Source organism: Chlamydomonas reinhardtii, assembly GCF_000002595.2.
Source record: "Chlamydomonas reinhardtii strain CC-503 cw92 mt+ unplaced genomic scaffold scaffold_22, whole genome shotgun sequence".
Taxonomy (NCBI): Eukaryota; Viridiplantae; Chlorophyta; class Chlorophyceae; order Chlamydomonadales; family Chlamydomonadaceae; genus Chlamydomonas; species Chlamydomonas reinhardtii.
This window is the reverse complement of record NW_025061535.1, coordinates 80,797-99,098: the sequence shown is the minus strand read 5'-3', so window position 1 is coordinate 99,098 and position 18,302 is coordinate 80,797. Positions and strand designations below refer to the sequence as shown.

General features: G+C 61.3%; 3 protein-coding genes across 3 annotated transcripts; 1 reads left to right on the top strand and 2 right to left on the bottom strand.

Moving 5' to 3' along the window:
• Window positions 1-433: 433 nt before the first annotated feature.
• On the top strand, window positions 434-3,389 carry CHLRE_22g753947v5 (uncharacterized protein). The gene is made up of 3 exons (XM_043072918.1): window positions 434-902; window positions 1,168-1,302; window positions 2,007-3,389. The coding sequence occupies exons 1-3, from the start codon at window positions 828-830 to the stop codon at window positions 2,229-2,231; spliced, it is 435 nt and encodes a 144-aa protein (XP_042914160.1). The 5' UTR covers window positions 434-827; the 3' UTR covers window positions 2,232-3,389.
• Window positions 3,390-3,768: 379 nt separating this feature from the next.
• CHLRE_22g753897v5 (uncharacterized protein) lies at window positions 3,769-6,383 on the bottom strand. The gene is made up of 3 exons (XM_043072917.1): window positions 6,162-6,383; window positions 5,767-5,858; window positions 3,769-5,458 (listed from the first exon to the last, which is right to left on the bottom strand). The coding sequence occupies exons 2-3, from the start codon at window positions 5,840-5,842 to the stop codon at window positions 4,914-4,916; spliced, it is 621 nt and encodes a 206-aa protein (XP_042914159.1). The 5' UTR covers window positions 5,843-5,858; window positions 6,162-6,383; the 3' UTR covers window positions 3,769-4,913.
• Window positions 6,384-13,391: 7,008 nt separating this feature from the next.
• On the bottom strand, window positions 13,392-18,013 carry CHLRE_22g753847v5 (uncharacterized protein). Its single transcript, XM_043072916.1, has 11 exons — window positions 17,655-18,013; window positions 17,154-17,245; window positions 16,443-16,977; window positions 16,204-16,295; window positions 15,736-16,043; window positions 15,525-15,657; window positions 15,353-15,429; window positions 14,687-15,289; window positions 14,431-14,493; window positions 14,242-14,334; window positions 13,392-14,144 (listed from the first exon to the last, which is right to left on the bottom strand). Exons 1-11 carry the CDS (start codon window positions 17,663-17,665, stop codon window positions 13,653-13,655), a joined length of 2,499 nt encoding a protein of 832 aa, XP_042914158.1. The 5' UTR covers window positions 17,666-18,013; the 3' UTR covers window positions 13,392-13,652.
• Between the last annotated feature and the right edge of the window lie 289 nt (window positions 18,014-18,302).

The window sequence follows — 18,302 nt, the reverse complement described above, 5'->3', positions numbered from 1 at the left end:
TACCAGTCTACACGGTTCTTTCATGTGTCTGTACAGGGCATGGGTAGCCTTTGGGGGCCTGTGAGGGCAAATTAGCAGCGAGGAGGGGAGAAAGGGTTGAAGGGCGGCATGTCTACCAGCCTGCGCGGCACGTTCGTGTGTCTGTACAAGGCATGGGTAGCCTGTGGGGGCTTGTCAGGGCGAATTGACAGTGAGGGGGGGAGGAAGGGTGGATAGGGGCATGTCTACCAGCCTGCACGGCACGTGTGTGTGTGTGTGTTTGTGTGTTGTGTGTGTGTGTGTATGTGTCTTTACAAGGCATGGGTAGCCTGTGGGGCTTGTAAGGGCGGATTGACAGCGAGGGGGGGATGGGGGATGGAGCAGCGATTGGCTAAGCTAATCATAGCGCCGAACCTGAGCTTACTGTTCTCCAGAGCCGCTCTGGTTAGGTAGAATGATGTGCAAGATAGTAACACACACTAGTCGCTCGCTTCGGAGAGGTCTCTGCTCTTCGACGGACGCATCGACGGAAGAGACAGAGGGGCCGCCTGAGGCAGCAAGGCCGCGAACTTTCGTTGATCCAAAAAACTACGCTCTCCTTGTAGCTGAGCAGCGAGAGCAGTGGCACGTGGAACAGGGGCTGCGGGCTGGTGTCTATACCCTCGCCCGGTAAGCAAGAACCCGCGTCTTTACTAATCCCAGTAGTCTTCACTATTAGCTGCACGAATGTCCACAATTACATTTCACAATCCTCGTGTCGGACCTCCAGGTCGGCTCCATGAAATTTGCCACCCGGGACCGCTTCGCGCGCGGCAAATCACAAGCTGGAGAGCGGAGGCTATGTGGAGATGAAAGGCTCAGACCAGGAGCACAGTAGAGGGCTTGTCACGGCACTCGTCCGGTCCTCGGGCGCGGCGAGCCTGGTGAGTTGGGCAGGGCAGGGCGAGTTGGGCATGCCTGCTGCACGAGGGAGGAACGGGGCGGGGCGGGGCGGGGCGGGGCGGGGCGGGGCGGGGCGGGTTGACACGCACGTGGACATGTTGTGGAGAGCCTGCCCCCTTTTGGGGGGGAGCTGGGCTAACGCGTTCTACTCCGTGCTCTGACCCTCTCCTTGAACCCACCTGCAGTACGGCACGCGCCTCGACGCGGAGGCTGTGTGCTGAGCGTTGAGTAGCGGAGCTGCGGCAGGAGAAGGAGGAGAAGGAGAAGGAGGAGAAGGAGGAGAAGGAGATGCTGCCGGCTGCAGGTGCTGCCGAGCCAGTAGTTGCAGGCGTTGCTGAGCCGGCCCCAGCTGTGTCGGCTTCAGATGCATCCGACACCGAGGTGAGGCTAAAACGGGCGCTTGCAGGTAGTTCCATGTAGCTTTCGTTTGCACGTGCTGGTTGCCCATGCGTACATGTCCTGAAGTGTATGTACCTGCGTGCTCGCTCACTCAGCAGGCGAAGGGTGGCATGGCTTCCCGCTTCGTGGCTCTGCAAGGCTGCTGGCGGCGGCGGCTGGCCACGGCTTGCAACCTGCTGCTGGCGGCTGCCTTTTGGCTTTGGGATGTGGGATGCTATATGCTGTGTTCGTCGCCGTCGGCGGGAAGACCGCCGCCAATGGTGGCGGCAGCGGCTGTGGCGGTGCGCGTGCAGCAGCAGGTTACGTCCGAGCGACAGCAGCCAGCAGCAGCAGCAGGTCCCATGCTGGCGCCACCCTACTGCCACCCCCGCCGCGACCTCCTGCCACGCGGTCGCTTTACCGCATGGCGATGCTGCAGCAGCTGCAGCTTCCCCCGCCTCCGGCAGTGTCTCCGCCACCCCTGCTACGGCTACCCCTCCCTCCGCCGTCCCCGCTGTGCCCACATCAGTCGTGCCCAGCCCAGCCTCCATTGCCTCCCCAGCATCCGCCACCGCCGCAGCCAACACCTCTGCAACCTCCGTCATACGTGCCGCGCCTCAGCACGGCGCAGCTGCTGTCACCTCCACACCTCCCGCGCCCTCCGCCACCTCCACCCCCCCCCCCCCTCGCCGCCCCCGCTCGCCCAGCAGCAGCAACACTCGGCAGCGGCGGCCTCTGATTATGGGGGGCTCACCAGCTCAGACCTGTCAGACGGCCCGGGCGACTCCGAAGGGGGTAGCCGCCCCCTTGCTTCTGACAAGGGAGATGATGGCCTGCCTGGTCTTGATTGGGAATGGGCGGTCGGTGCGCACACTATCCCAGTCCGATCTCGCAGGGCTGCGGGCCGCATTACACAACACACCGCGGTTTGAGAACTGCCCTCACTTTGCACGCTACGTCACGAGGACGGTTAACCCGCAAGGTACGCGCGGATGTTTAGGGGGGGGCGGGCGTATGGGGGAGTGCAGTTGGCGGACAGGTTGTGGTGTCCATGTCCAGCGGGCGGCGGGTGGGGTGGGTGCGGGGAGAAAGTGGGGGGAGCGGGGCATTGACACGTCTGTTGGTGTACTACGTATGCATGCATGCAGGGTGAACCGTCAAGAGGCTGGATGAAATGGTTGTGAAGCGCGTGCTTGGCGGGGACACCGCTGCTTCTGGAGCTGCTGCTGCGGCCAGTGTGCGGTGGCCAGTGGCACACGTGTTCTGCCGAGCCGAGGTGAATGAGGAGGTCCTGTCTAGCGCCAGTTGTCGCACATGCGTGTCTTACTATATGCTCATCAAGTACACAGTGGCGAAGAAGGTGGATGGCGTGAATCGCAGTGTTCAGCAGCCGTATGTATGCCGTGTGCGCTTCTACGTTAAGCTGCCGTGTACTGCGGACTTGGTGTCGGCCGCGGGGGATGGGCTTGGTCCACAGACGCAACGGCGGTTGAATGGGAGGCAACCGGTGCGGCTGGCTATCGTGAATGTGCGGGAAGCAGAAGAGGTATTGGAAGGTCGGCTGTATAAGGTTACAGGTGCTGTGCCGGATGCAGCGTACGTGCACTCCTCTGACGACGACCTACCCGCTACCCTGTCCTGGTATGCGTTGCCGCCGTCTGCCCTTTCAATGGGGACGGCGCAGCGCCTGGTTGTTGCAGCAGATACTGGTGACGTGGATCGCGGTGATAGGTACTTCATGCCGTACTGGCTACGTGTCATCGCAGCCTGTATGTGCCTCTTTTCCTCGTGCACAAGGCACCAGCGCAGCGCCCGAAAGCGCAGGGCCATATTATGTTAGCCTTGCCCGCACGGAAGCGCCGGCGTTGCCCCAATATGTTGCAAGCGAGCGAGCGGGTTTGGCAATTCCAGGGTGACCATAACATGGAGCACAGCACCTCGGGTGCTGCTGTTTGCCAGGGGCAGCTGCCACGGTCGTGCTTATATGCATATGAATAACGCACTCAGCGCATCGCCTTGGAGTCTGGGCTACACAGGGCCAAGGCCGGCACTGTACACAGGGCACGGCGCGTGCCGTGTACAGAGAGCAGTCACCCGCCGGGCCTTCCCCACTCCTGGCTCCGGTCCGACCCCCCGGGGAGCCCGACATGCTTGTGGCTAGAAGCTATGTTTAGGAATCACTCTGGTTGCGGCGAATGGGTGGGGACGCACCGTGCACGGAATCCGCCCAGACCTGGACCTGCCCCAGCAACACCCACATGCATCCTGCACAGTCACTTGTCCGGTTGCCCCACACCTGTCTGCTGCTTTGGTCTCCCCCGCTTGAGGAATGCAAGCGATGCCATCCTGTTTGAGTGTCTGACTCGCAGCAGTCAGCTCTTCCACAGTTCCACCCCTGGCGGACACGCACGCGGTAGATAGGCGGAGTCAACATCATCTTACCGGGCGAACAACTTGACGCTGGTGGTGCATTGCCATCGGTACAAGTCAAACAAACCAGCAGCTCACTCGCGCTCTTCATTGGCCACCAGCATAACCAGTAAGCTGGCACGCAGTCAGGCCGGCGGGCGTGCTGCAAGTGCCCAGCCTATGTAGCCCAGTCCAGGTCTGTCCGACACGCTGGCTTCCGCCTTTCGTTTCCCTACTAATCCCCCGCCAGCAACCATAGCCTGGCAACTTCATGACCAGCCACACGCACACCTCAACCCGCAGCCCAATCTATCGCAGCACCACATACACAGTAGTCAAGCAACGTCTTCCCTTTCCAACCAAGTAGACAGCAGCATACGCAGGAGCCCCGATCCACCACGTATGTACGCCTGGCTATTGCGCTTCTAAGCTTGTGCACGCATGACGCCACCGCACACGCCGCTGGGCGCTACTAGAAGCCCTCTGGCGGCAGGCACTACCTTGAGCACTCCCTCGCACCCGCGTCACATACTAAGTCTCCAGCAGTCTAGTCCCCTTCGCGGCGTTTGCCCACCGCCGGTTCCTGCACCTGCTGCCCCTCGGTACTCCAGCCCAGGTACTTGCACACTGCCTCGTACCAGGGATCCTCCTTGCTCCACCTAGCAACCGATGCCACGCTACCCCCGCGTACTTCAGGAGCCCCTAGGCCCTGCACCATATCTTTCAGCGCATGTACGGCCTTTTTGGCAGCACTGTTGCTGCCGGACTCCTTTGCCTCCTGGATCATCCGCAGCCCCCCGACTTGCTGCCTGGTCACCTCCCCCAGGCTGCCCATCGCCTTGACCATTTGGGCGACACGGTCTAGCGCAGGCATCCGCACAAAGTGCGAGTATCCGAACCTGGCAGGCGGCGTGCCGAACTCCGCAAACACACCAGTTTGCAGAGGGCCCGCCGCCGCGCCGGTCCTGGCGTCCAGGTCGTTCACTTCAGGACCACGATGGTGAGGTCAGTGGGCAGGACCTGGATAGCAATTGCACAGCATGCGCTTAGCGGCTGCCAGCAGGTGTTGAAGCATCACTTACGTAGCGTCAGTACCCACGTACCTTGAGTCCAAACCCTGGCATGCAGAAATGGCCGCCCTCCAGCTTGCCAGTCCCGGCGTGGATGATGCTGAAGGGACCTACACAGCAGTTGGTTGTTACACTTCAGGCCCCACCGCACATGCACCGGACATTCAGCTCCCCCGCATTTCCCCTATGTGCCCAAACATTGCGCCGTCCACCCCGCCCCATAAGTAAACGCACCTGGCCGACTGCGCCCACCCACGCGGCCTCTGCGGTGCTGCCCACCGCCTTTGTCGCGCGAACGATAGCGTGCTGCCCAGTCAGGTCCAGCATCCGCCACGGCAGCTGGCGCTCGAGGTCAGCCCACCACACCGGCGACTCGCGCGCGATGGTCGCATACGCTTGCGCCGGCGTCTCACCTGGCTTGCGCGGCCGACACATATCGTTGCCGGCCGTCACCCTCAGGCCGGCGATGCTAGCGTACAGCTTGATGGCGTCGCCCGACAGGCGCTTTATCTCGTCGAACACCCTCAATCGGTCGGTGGACTGGGGGTCCAGGTCAGCCGAACACAAGGCCCTGCCGATACCGTTGCTATCGGTTACCTCCGGCAGGGGCTTCGCAGCCACCTTGTCCTCGTAGACGATGCTCTCCACCAGGCCGTTGCCGTCAAGCACCACACCGCTGGCTGTGCAGCAGGGCTCCAGGTGCAAGATACGAGCGCTGGGGCCGCACACGCCGTCCTCCCTACATTGCAGGCGGTTGGCGTAGTTAAACCCAGTTAAACCGCATCAGACACGTTCCGCCACGAACGAAGTAAAGAGACGGCTGCCCTTCCCCTGTCCCCCTGGCGGGAACCGGCCTGGACGCCCCCTCCAGGCCACTTGGGGTGGGCAACGCCGCAGATCGCTGCCTTCACAATGCACGCGTACCCCTGCTATCAACATCATCTCCCTCTGCCCCTTCCCCGTTCCCGCACCCCACCCTTGTACTCACGTTCCCTTGGTGTTGTCGGGGCACCCAGCAGCACGTGGGGAAGAGTAGCCCACTGCTTCACGACGGCCAGGCGCATCTCCCTCCGCTCCTTGCTGCAATACAGCAGGGGCCAGATCAGCAGTCAGCGCCAATTAGTGCCCCCACGGCTGAGCTCAGAAGGCGCGTGCACAAGGTACAGCGCTCCCAGCATGCTCACCTCTTCAGGCTGGAGTGCGGAACCAAGCCCTTCGTCGTTGCCGGGTGGCAATGCTCTGTGTGCCACACGCCGGCCTGGCCGGGATAGCCAGCGCTCCCTGAGGATCCTTGCCGCGGCTTCCGGTGGTGTTTATTACGTGGGAACACAGGGGTGAGAAGTCTGGGGCGAGGCCTGTGGGCTCGTGGGGCCGGCCCCGCACCTTGCCCCTGAACCCCCCAGTAACCCCGCAGCAGTCGCTGAAACCGCCGCGTTTCCTGAGCTGTAAACTACTTTAGAGATGTAATTGCATTCAATGTTTGCTTCCTGAGCATAGCAGCGCATCTGAGCAGCTGGCTGTGTCGACCGACGCAGCAATGAACCCCCCGGCCACTGCTGTCACTTGGCGCATGGTTGATATCAATAGTCTGTTGTTAGTTTAGAGTACCTGTCGCAGAAGTTCGGGCTTTTCGGGTGTCTAACAGAAAGTGGTCGCGCGTCCACCGGCCGGGGGATGCGCACCCATCTTCGTCAACTCGCCAAGTTGTGCACGCAGACGTAGCCACACTGCGCATATTGACTAATGCCTATAAAAATAAATCAGTCCCAACACCCAAAGCGGTCCAGGAGGGTGGGGCGCTAAACTCCGCGCCTTCGGCCGCCTCTCTTCGCCTGTACTCAACAAATGAGGCTTGCCTGCTTTCTAGTACACGAAATTAAGAACGCAGAGGATGAGGTGCAGCTACTTATCGCCACACAGCTTGGACTAACCATTCACGCATATGAGTGTACATCAACGCCGCCTTACGGCTGTAAAGAAGAAGGGCGCTGGCCATGTCAACAACGGATAGACTAGCCACTGTAGAGTCTCGGGCGCCGGTGTTGCACCATGTGCCCCGCTCGCGACCCATCCACCTTCGATGCGCGCAGGCACAATTGTCAGTACCCGCAGACATGGCCCTGGGGTTCCGCCGGTTAGTGCTGGTACCTGGATATGACTGGCGCTACAGCAGGGTTCCTCAGGTGCTTGGCGTGCGTTCCCAACCTGCATGTGCCTCTTTTCCTCGTGCACAAGGCACCAGCGCAGCGCCCGAAAGCGCAGGGCCATATTATGTTAGCCTTGCCCGCACGGAAGTGCCGGCGTTGCCCCATTATGTTGCAAGCGAGCGAGCGGGTTTGGCAATTCCAGGGTGACCATAAAATGGAGCACAGCACCTCGGGTGTTGCTGTTTGCCAGGGGCAGCTGCCGCGGTCGTGCTTATATGCATATGAATAGCGCACTCAGCGCATCGCCTTGGAGTCTGGGCTACACAGGGCCAAGGCCGGCACTGTACATCGGACACGGCGCGTGCCGTGTACAGAGAGCAGTCACCCGCCGGGCCTTCCCCACTCCTGGCTCCGGTCCGACCCCCCGGGGAGCCCGACATGCTTGTGGCTAGAAGCTATGTTTAGGAATCACTCTGGTTGCGGCGAATGGGTGGGGACGCACCGTGCACGGGACCCCGCCCAGACCTGGACCTGCCCCAGTAACGCCCACATGCATCCTGCACAGTCACTTGTCCGGTTGCCCCACACCTCTCTGCTGCTTTGGTCTCCCCCGCTTGAGGAATGCAAGCGATGCCATCCTGTTTGACGTTTGTTCTGCTGATGGTGTCGACCACACGTTTACGGCGGCTGACACCAACGTAATAACCAGGCAACGGCGGCTAGGCTGGGACTGACTGGCATGCATGCCCTGGTTGTTTGCATGCGCACACATAGCATTCGATCTCGCCCTTGCAAGCGGGGCGGCTCCTCCTTCCCCTTTCGCCCTGCTGTCTTGTACGAGTGTCTGACTCGCAGCAGTCAGCTCTTCCACCCCTGGCGGACACGCACGCGGTAGAAAGGCGGAGTCAACATCATCTTACCGGGCGAACAACTTGACGCTGGTGTGTGATGGGACAGTGGTAAGGCAAGTTGGCACAGTCCTGTAGGGTGCAGCTGATTCCCATACCCAACAAATGGCAAACAATTGGCAGCGGCAAGGGCAAGAGTGCGCGGCTGGTCGAACGCCGGAGTTACTGTACCGACGAGTTGCTGGCTGGCTGGAAGTCCTGGCATGACTTGACGCTGGTGATGCATTGCCATCGCTACAAGTCAAACAAACCAGCAGCTCACTCGCGCTCTTCATTGGCCACCAGCATAATAATAATAATAATAATTACAACGCCGGCCCATAGGGCCTGGCATGGATTAACGGGGCAAGGTGACTAGGGCGAGAGGGCCCGCCCCCCTCACGCTGACGCCTCACCACGAAAGAGTCACAACCTCCGAAACTACAACCGCCAAGTCCTAGGCCGCTCTTCAAAGTCCACTACATCCAAGCCTGCACACCTAGCATATCGAGCTAGGGAAACGCCGCGTTATAGTAGTGGAGCACTGCCAGTTCGTGCAAACCGAGGAGCCATGGCGCTCCTCCTCGAGCCTTGGATCTTGAACTTGTCTTGAACCTTGGACCTCGCCACTAAATCGGACTTCTGCACCACGACCTTTCTAGGTTGCAGCGGGCGTAAGCCCACAATTGCCACTAAGGGCAATTACCTATTGTTCGTGGGATCACCAATCGGTTTCGCACCAATCTTTCGCCTTTTGCGTAATTGGGCTTTTATCCGGATTTGTACCCGGGTCCCTTCTGCCGTAAGGACGAGTCAAATCGCTAACTGAGTTAGCGATCCGGTGATTGGCCACCAGCATAACCAGTAAGCTGGCACGCAGTCAGGCCGGCGGGCGTGCTGCAAGTGCCCAGCCTATGTAGCCCAGTCCAGGTCTGTCCGACACGCTGGCTTCCGCCTTTTGTTTCCCTACTAATGGTGGCGCTGGTGTTCTCCAGGTTGGTTTTGGGCGCATCCTTTCTGGTAGTCCCAACGCCAGCCCGGCCGGCGTCGTCCAGCCCAGCCATCCCAATACAGCAGCCACCTCCCGTCAGCCAGCCATGGGCGCGACCGTCCACAGCGTTTACCGTCGGTTACGAGGTAACATGTGAATTCGCAACTTGCGCTACTGACTGCCTACTCTCGTGCCGCCTGCAAGCCCACTCCGCCTTCCGCTCTGGTCTACGTACGCATTAGTTCCACAACACAAGGCCATGCCAATGCACCAGGTGTCGCTGCCGGCAGGTACAGTAGCAGCCATTGTCCAATGCCTGCGGGTCACACAAACAGTACACATTCGGGAAATGTTTGCGTCCCCACTAAACTCCTCCACTGCAGCCCACGAATACTGGACACGAGACCCTGCTGATGGGGCCTTTGGCGCATTGCACGATGCCTACCAGACCGCATGGACCGGCTTGCAATATGCCCACCCCCCCTCTACCCCCCACGATGCACGGAAGGCGCTCATGTGGGCCCTCGCATGCGCCGAGGCTATGCGTGACTCACAGGAACCAACCCTTACTGTATTGGCGCTTCCCAAAGCGGCCACTTCCCCCACACGCAGTGGCTTCAACACCCACTTTGCCACGAGCTGGCCAACTGGTCCGCGGGCACCGCGGGCCTTGACACAGGACTTGGCACCAACACCCAGGCTGAACGCCAGAAGGGGCTCCGACTGGTCATTGTTGGGAACCCCGCCGGTTTCCAGTGCTTTGCCCCCCGCCTGAAACGGCTCGTGGACACACTGAAACGGGGGGCGAACGCACCCACGCACATCAGCGACCCGCGCACGTGGACACACACGGCCACGGCCCCGACCTGCCCGGCCCTCCCAAACTCACTTCTAAAGCAAGCCAAATACCAGCACGCTAACCCAAAGACGATACACGCCATGGCTGAAGAAGCACGACGCTTTCCTAACGCGCGATTCCAGACCCACCATGCTCTGGCCCACGACGTGAATGGCACTGTCTGGACAGATGGTTCGGTAAGCAAAATCAAAACTGACAATGGCAAAGAAGTCCAGGTTGCCGGCGCCTGCGCCTGGTTCAGCGATTCTCGCGTTGTCTACGTGAATCCAAATGGCGCTGGGTGCACTAACACTATTACGAGAGCTGAATTGGCAGCAATTCGTGCTGCCCTCGCAGAATTTGGTGGCGAAGGTAAAGAATTTGCAACCAAGAAGCTCACTATTGCATCAGATTCTGTTGCAAGCTTGTACCTAATCAAACGAGCTATTAACGAGCCTCGGCGACTGCATCTGAGTAAACATCGGGACCTCCTGGATTCAATCGTGGCATTGCTCCATGCACGCCACGCCCGGGGCGCACCCACCGCTCTAATTAAAGTGATCTCGCACACCGGGCTACACGGCAACGAGGAAGCCGATAAAGGGGCGGCTGCCGTCGCCACCCAGGAAAAACCCGCCGATGTATCCGAACCGGCCGACAACGACCCGCACGCCCGGCACTGGTGGCCGACCTTCACGGTCACCAGGGACGACGATAGCACAGCCACGCACTACGTGTCGGACCTAAACCGGGGCCTCACCAGGGCAATGGCCCCCAGCTGCCGTGGTGGATACGCCAACAAAACCCTGTACACTGAGAAATGGGCCGAGGCAGCACCCAGCCTTGACCCACGCGCCAGTAATGCGTACATGACGAACTCGGACGCCAGCCACGGCCTACGCCGGTTCATACAGAATGCTCGTCAGGGAGGCCTCATCTGCCCGGCCCGGCTGGCTTTGTTTAAACTACGAGACAGTGACAAATGTGGTCTCTGTGCCCACACCCAGCGCAGCCGCGGATCTGACCCAGAGCGTGGCACCGCAGGTCACCTTGCCGGCCACTGCGCGCACCCCCAACTCGTTGGCGCTAGGATAGCCAAACACAACACTGCAGTGCGGACGATTGCCGAGTGCCTACACCATGGTCACAACGGTGGTGGCTACATGATAATGGATGCCACCTCCCGAGCTGAACTGCCTGAGTACTGTGCGGGCATGCGGCCGCCGTCCTGGCTCTGCCCGCAAGTGCCCGCTGCAGACCTCAACAGGATGCGGCCTGACATTCTGTTTATGCCGAACCTTCCCCGGTCTGAAGCAGAACGCTTCATGACATCCCCACCAGCCAACAAAGGGGCCTACCCAGTGTACATCCTTGAAGTTGGATACACCTCTGACCTGCACCACAGCGAGAAGCTCATTCAAAAACAAGCACAGCACGCCGCCCTTGCCACTGCCATGCGAGCTGCAGGGTGGACGGTACACTACGATGCTAAACACGTTATTACACTGGGCCACGGTGGCACTGTCCCCCGTACCCTTGAAACTCTCCTCAAAGACCTGGGAGCCAAACCGCAGGCAGCCAAGGCCTGCTGCACACGTCTCCACATGCATAGCGTCACCACACTCCGGGGCACCGCAAACCTGTACTACCGGCTAGAGCGAGAGATGGGCATTGCCAACACCCGATGCCGCCCGGGAGGGCGCACCCAGGGGACCGCCAATGGCGGCCCCCGTGCAGGGGAGCCGGGGTAGGGAAATCAAGTTTTCCGATGGTGGCGTGAGCTTGTCTCACTCCTCCTTAAGACACGCGGGCACCTGTGCCCTGCGTAGATATTATTATTATTATTATTATTCCTATATCATAAGAAGAATAATAATAGAAACCGGACTTAGCCGCGCGGGCGATCCTCCGGGGCCGGGGCCGGGGCCGGGGCGCCGGGCGTGAGGGACCCAGCTTTGTTGCGAGGAGCATTGCGCGTGCTCGCGACGTACCTGGGGCCGCATACGGGAGTGCGCTCCGCGGCGTTTGTGTCGGAAGCGCGGCCATTTGCTGTCCGGGCAGCCGTGAGGGACCCAGTTGTGTAAATACAGCGCACAGAATTTGGCCCCCCACTTAAGATCGCCGCGTCGCCGAGTTGAGGTCCGGGTCTGCGCGAGCACCGGTGTGTGGCCGCGTGGCCCCATAAAAGGGACCCAGCAATATGAATAGCAATTAATAGGCAGCGTGCGCATTAGGAACCGGCAAGGTGGCGCTGCGAGGTTGGTCAGTAACGTCCAACTCGCGCACGGCCCTAGGGGCCGGTCGTGTCCCCAGCCCATTACCATTCATATAGCATCTAATACCACACAAAAGATCATTAGAGTAACCCCGGGGCACCTCAAACATCTACATGTCGCGTTCGCCAGGACACGCCATATCAGGCCAGATAGTAGCCTGATTACACTCATGCAGATGTCTGTGTTGATGGCAATCGATGACGCCCTAAAACAACGCGTATGCAGGATGTTGGTCGGTCAATTTCGTGACTTGAGCCTCGACGAGCACGTTTTAGCCTGCCGTCAAGCGCTATTGCTCGAGTAGATTGCATGTAGCATGTAATTAAGTGGCAGAGTTTGTATCCTTGGGGCGACGTCTCCTGGCCTCGGCTTGCGGGTTTGGCTGGGGAAGCGCACCCCCCCGGACGGCACGCGGTGAAACCCCCCTGATATACTGTCCTTCACACACCAGTCAGGGACGGCGTGGTGGCATCCTTAAAGGACTATCTATCAGGGGGTTTTGGGTGCCGTCACGTGGGCGCCTCCCTGGGGACACGATTTGTCCTGGAGTGGGACCCGCATGGAGAGGGTGCAACGTCCACGTAGGCCGACAATGCAATCTAGCATGCGGGGGGCTAGGAAGGGACCTGTGTGAGTTTAGGCCAGGTAGGCCGCAGAAGTATAGACTTGTAGTCTGTAGTAGGAAAAGAAGTCGTAGTCAATAAATACTCAAGCTTGTAAATGCAGAATAGCTTGAACTTGACGACGAAGAAGAGAAGTCGATGAGTCGTAAGTCCCGGTAGCGAAACCAACTCTGCGCGGGCCGGCCACGTCCTGCTGGGCGGACACCTTTTGCAGCGCGATGAGTTTGGGGCCCGACTACACCGGAGCTTCTCCCAGCGGCAGTCATATGACGACGCCTGCGGCTGTTACGTTCGTCGCAAGGGGGATGCGCTTGAACACAGATGTTGCTGGTGATGTCCGACGTTGCAATTGATGTCAGGTATTGCACCAAAGTAAACCAGGCCTTGATAAATCCACTGGGTCGTCGTTGGCGGTCAGGATATAGTTGTAGGCTTGGGCGCCGAGCCAGGAGGGCTGGGGTCGCGCAATGCCTGAGAGAGAATGTGCCGGGGCGGACTGCGGGCAATGACACGAGCGTGTCAAGCCGAGCACAAGTCCAAGCAACGGTACTCTTTGGGCGCTGTCTCACTCAGCTGCCTTCTCCCGTAATATAAACACAAGCTGGCTGCTGTAGGCCAAGCGTCAGGCTGGCGAAGCACCAAGATGGAACCGGAATCTCAATAGGCAGTCCGTTGTTTCCAAACAGAGCTCAGATGTGAGCTGAAGGTCTTGTTGGAGGTCTTGAATAGCTCAGGGTCTTGACCCAGTGGAGTCGGTGACGATTCGATGCTCGCAAGCCGGTCTTCATGTTGGGGTCGTCAGGAGAATCTCAGAGTAGTCTTAAATAGAAGATACATCACTGGATCGCTAACTCAGTTAGCGATTTGACTCGTCCTTACGGCAGAAGGGACCCGGGTACGAATCCGGATAAAAGCCCAACACACGCACACCTCAACCCGCAGCCCTATCTATCGCAGCATCACGCAGTCAAACGTCTTCCCTTTTCAACCAAGTAGGCAGCAGCATACGCAGGAGCCCCAATCCACTACGGCTATTGCTACGAAGCCCACACATCCACACGCCCACGCGTGAAGTCACAGAATGCAAACACGCGCCGCAACCTAGGGCCCTGCTAACGGCCTTCCTTCGCCATCTCCAAGAGCTCTCGTAGCCGCTTAGTAAAATGCCGCATCTGGGCACCACCTCCGGAACCTGCCGCGAGCAGCCGCAACGCCACTTCCGGGCACATGGCGTCACGTGCCAACTGCAGCATCGCCTCGACGATTGGTGCCGCTGGCTTCCAGCCCTCGCTCCGCTCCCACTTCTCCGACAGCAGCTGCCTAACCAGCCCGATCATCCGCAATTTCCCGCTCACGCTGCTGCTAGACATCTGCACGTCCCGGACAGCCATGTCCAGCTGCTTGTGCTCCATGCCCCTGTCCACGCCGCCGAAGAGGCAGTACGGCAGGCACGCCCCGACGCTGAATACGTCAAAGCCCTGCACATGCAAGGGGCCGCGCCATGCCCGGGCGCCCCGGCTGGGCAACACCGGCGACGGGGTGGCCTGGGCCGCGAGGGGCTTGATGCCATCGCCCTCCGGAGGCCGGAACGTCTTAGTGCCGGCCTGTGAGTGGAGTGGCGGGGGTGGGGTGTCTTGGAGGCTACGGACAACCGTCACAGCTGTCCAGCCCGCACACCAGCCCGCACACAGGCGCACGCACCTGGCTGTGAGCGGTACCAGCTGCGACCATCAAGTCGAAATCGGCCAGGGCGCCCAGCAGCAAGTCACCACCCTCTCCGCCGCTGCTGTACACCTGTAGGGACGGGGCGGCACGCGCGTTGGTTTGGAGGGGAGGGTCGGTGGTGAAAACACAAGATGCACCGCCCCACTGCGACTAACCGCGCCTTACCATAATGTTCTCCGGCTTGAGGTCACGGTGCACGAGCCCAGCCGAGTGGAGTGAGGCGCACCCCTCGGCCGCGTCCGCCAGGCACATTAGGACGTCCACAATTGGGCAGCGGCACAGGTTGTCGAGCAGGGTATCATGCCGAGCGGCCGGTATAACAAGCCCGGTCACCGCGCCGTCGGGACCGTGCACAGCGCCCAGCACGCAGGGGCGTGAGGTACGGGCTGACACAGGTCGAGGCCATCACGTTTGCACAGACATACTTGAAGACTGCGTCAGACGGGGCCTGGTGACGGTGCTTGTAGCGCTTGATGGCGACCCAGGTGCCGTTTACCACCCCTGCGGTCACCGTGCCGAACCCTCCCTCCCCGAACTTGACTAGACCAGCAGCCGTTCGGGCGCCCTTGTTCCCTGCCTCCGCCAAAGCAGCCCGCTCCATGCCGCAGGCTTCCGCCTCCGTATACCTGGTGACGGCCTTGACGGAGAAGCCAAGCTGCTGCCATGTCGACTCGGAGGCCTCCAGCACATCCACGGCGCCCGCTGCCGGCAGTGGCGCCGCCTCCTCGGGCAGCACCTCCGCCGGCGCGCCGCCTGAGCCCTCCGCCGCCGCCGCCGCAATGCCCAAACGCTGGGCGTTGGGCGGCACAGCCACGGCGCCCGCTGCCGGCAGTGGCGCCGCCTCCTCGGGCAGCACCTCCGCCGGCGCGCCGCCTGAGCCCTCCGCCAGCGCGCCGCCTGAGCCCTCCGCCGGCGCGCCGCCTGAGCCCTCCGCCAGCGCACCGCCTAGGCCCTCCGCCGCCGCCGTCTTGGCCGAGAGCTCCATCAGCGGCGCGAGGAAGCCCAGGTCTGACTCCGGGAGCCGCTGACGGCATCAGGCAGCGACGACGGAGACGTTGGACATGTTGGCCACCGGGTACGCGTCCACCTCCGCCGACTCTGGCTTGGCACCAGGCTCGCCATAGAATTTGGCGAAGACCCACGCCTGGTAGGCAGCCGTGCTCCCTGCAGGCGCGTGGCACACGCGCGGATTGTTTAGATGACTTGATCCGCACCCAGTCCGCCACGCAGGATTCCACACCGCCCCCCTGCCCACCCACCCTCTTGCTTGACGCTGAAGCGGTGCACCAGAACCATCGGGCCGAACTCCAGCACGCTCTCGACGATTTCCTCGGGGTGCAGCCCAGGCCCCAGCTTGCTCCAGTAACCTGACTGGCACATCAGCACCAGCGCCTGCGACAGGAACGATGAAGGGCCCCGTCGGCGACCGGCACACACAATAGAATGGATAGGTAGTGTAAAGACTCGCACCTTGAACACCCCGTTCGCCCCCAGAATCCTCCCCGCGTTGGCCACCGCAGCTGCGTTTATGCCCTCAAAGAAGCTGTACATGAACTCGGTGCGCGCCCGCTGCGGCAGCACCCGCTCCCAGCTGGCGCCCTCTGCAAGCTCCATGTTGTGCTGCAAGTTGAGGATGCCGGTCCTGTCCGCCACCCGCTGTGCAAGCTGTACATACACGCCGAAATCCTGCACGTGAGCCCTAAGAACCCTCCGTCTGGCCTGCACGGTGTCTTCCACCAAGCTCGAGATGTCGCTGATGTCCGCTGGCGGCACGAGCCCTGGGTGGGAGGGGGAAGGTAGGGCAGATTGACGTGGAGAAAGCGTTTTGTGATCCCCTTCATACCACAGCCAACGACGGGGTGATACGCGCGGGGCGGTGCGTTCCATTGTATCTGCTTGGAGGCAAGGGAGCTGCAACCCGAGAGCACGCGCGCGCACCTTCTTCTGCATCGTTAAAAGCCGTGGCGTGCGACAACTCCACAGCCCACGCCGTGCCCACGCCTACCGCACCCTTGGCGAAGATAAGCGCCCTGCGCATGGAAACGGGAAGGGGGCCAGCGGTCAGCGTCAATCACTAAAGTCCTCCCACCCGTATTGCCAACCCATCAACCTATCCAATCCCACACAGCAAACTACCCGCCCCCGCGTGAGCACGCGACCCATCCACCCTGAAGTACCTGCCCATCGCCCCGCCAAGGCCGAAGAAGACACTTGACGAGCTGAGGCCCAGCGCCACCAGGAAGATCATGATGCGCCGGAGCCCCGAGGCAGTGACGCCGCCAGGCATCCCACCTTCGGCACCCCGATGCTGCTGTAATGCCTCTCGTTGGTCTTGGAGATCTTGTCGATGGTGATGTACATCAGTGACAGGGGGCCCGGGGGCGTCCGCTGCTGCCGCCCCGTGCTGTCGTCCCGTGGCGGCAGTGGCGCGGCAGCCGCTTGCAAGTGCAGGGGCATACGCTGCACCGCCAGCAGGTGCCCCGTCCCCAGGCTCCGCCAGTGCAGCCGCCTCGTCACCAGGCGGCACCGGCAGCGGCGGCAGCCCGCCGCCTGCCACAGCGGCCACAGCCAGGAGCTGCTGCTGCTGCTGCTGCTGCTGCTGCTGCTGCTGCTGCTGCTGCTGCTGCTGCTGCTGCTGCTGCTGCTGCTGCTGCTGCTGCTGCTGCTGCTGCTGCTGCTGCTGCTGCTGCTGCTGCTGCGCCACTTGCCTTCCTGCCCCCCGCCGGCTCCGCTAGTGCAGCCGCCTCGTCACCAGGCGGCACCGGCAGCGGCGGCAGCTCGCCGCCTGCCGCAGCGGCCACCGCCAGCAGCTGCTGCGCCGCCAGCCTCCCCGCCCCCCGCCGGCTCCGCCTGCGCAGCGGTGATGGGCGCCGCGGCGGCCGCCTCGCCTGGCTCCTCGTCATCCACGCCACCGGCGCCCTCCTCATCCGAGGCGTCAGTTGGGCTGCCGACATCCGAGCTGCTGCTGCTGTTGCTGCTCCTGCTGCCCGGGCGAGTCGGGCAAGGTCCACCCGCCTGAGGGCCGCCAGGAACTGCTGCCTCCCCGACTCCCCGCACGACAAGAAGTTCAGGAACTGCAACGGAAAATCCGCTACTGGGCGCCACCGGGAGCGGCCCCGCTGCAGGACATCCCAGGTGGAAACGCCACAGCTGGGTAACATCACCGCTGCCGCTCCCCAGCTGCTGCAGACACCGATTGCGCCTTCACGAGGATGGGGGCACCCCCTGCCAGGCGACACTGGAGATCTCCACGCAGGAGGTCGCACTTGCTTCCGGCCTAACGCTGGCGGGCGTTTGGTCATTCAATGTGTGTGTGTGTGGCGTGCATGGCGAGCTTGTGGCTAGTAGTGCTATTAGTGTCACGACGTTTTGGACAAATGGACATTCACAATTGGCCCATTGCCCCGTTGCGCGCAAGAACGCCTGTTCGGCCGATGGGGCCCGCGATGGCGCCCGGATGGGGCCCCCGACGCGGGCCTCCCGCCTCTAGAGCTGCCCGCTCCGTGTCCCGGAATCCAGTTATACAATACACCGAAAGCCATGCAATTTACGGCAGCTTCGAACTGGCCTGGAGCAGGTTAACTTGGTCGTCCGCGACCTCCGCCAGTCAAACCACGCTCTCTGGCGCGATATACCAGATATACCAGCCATGGCTAAGCCATACGTCTGTATTTTTGCGGGCGGGTTTTATCCGGGGGCGCCGGATAATCATCCGGGCCCCAGAATATGTGGGCTTTATCCGGCCCAGATATAACCGGGGTATTATAGCCGGCGGGGTAATATGCGGCGGAGTAAAGCCGGCGCCGGATGTAAGTGGTCCGGTTATAGCAGTGCCCGGATACATCCGGGCCGGCTAAACCTGGTGCGGGGTAAAGCCCGGCCAGATATAGTTGAGCCTGGCTATATGCGACCGCATATAGCCATGGGATCATCCGGTGCATCGCAGGCTATCGCTGTCTTTGAGCTGAATCGTTGCAGAGCGATAGCTGGGGTTGAAACAACATGGGGGCACTGCCCGAGCGAGGGGTTGCCGTACG

Bases quoted from the DNA above. Each gene is read 5' to 3' on its own strand.
- CHLRE_22g753847v5 (XM_043072916.1), bottom strand. The intron at 16,044-16,203 runs GTGCGCGCGCGT...CCTCCCACCCAG, and splicing joins TTTTAACGATGCAGAAGAAG to GGCTCGTGCCGCCAGCGGAC. The intron at 15,430-15,524 runs GTGGGTGGGCAG...ACGCGCCTGCAG, and splicing joins CTTCAGCGTCAAGCAAGAGG to GGAGCACGGCTGCCTACCAG.
- CHLRE_22g753947v5 (XM_043072918.1), top strand. From the start codon at position 828: ATGAAAGGCTCAGACCAGGAGCACAGTAGAGGGCTTGTCACGGCACTC. The intron at 903-1,167 runs GTGAGTTGGGCA...GAGCTGCGGCAG, and splicing joins CCTCGGGCGCGGCGAGCCTG to GAGAAGGAGGAGAAGGAGAA. The intron at 1,303-2,006 runs GTGAGGCTAAAA...CCGCTCGCCCAG, and splicing joins CAGATGCATCCGACACCGAG to CAGCAGCAACACTCGGCAGC.
- CHLRE_22g753897v5 (XM_043072917.1), bottom strand. From the start codon at position 5,842: ATGCGCCTGGCCGTCGTGAAGCAGTGGGCTACTCTTCCCCACGTGCTG. The intron at 5,459-5,766 runs GTGAGTACAAGG...CCTGCTGCACAG, and splicing joins CCCGACAACACCAAGGGAAC to CCAGCGGTGTGGTGCTTGAC.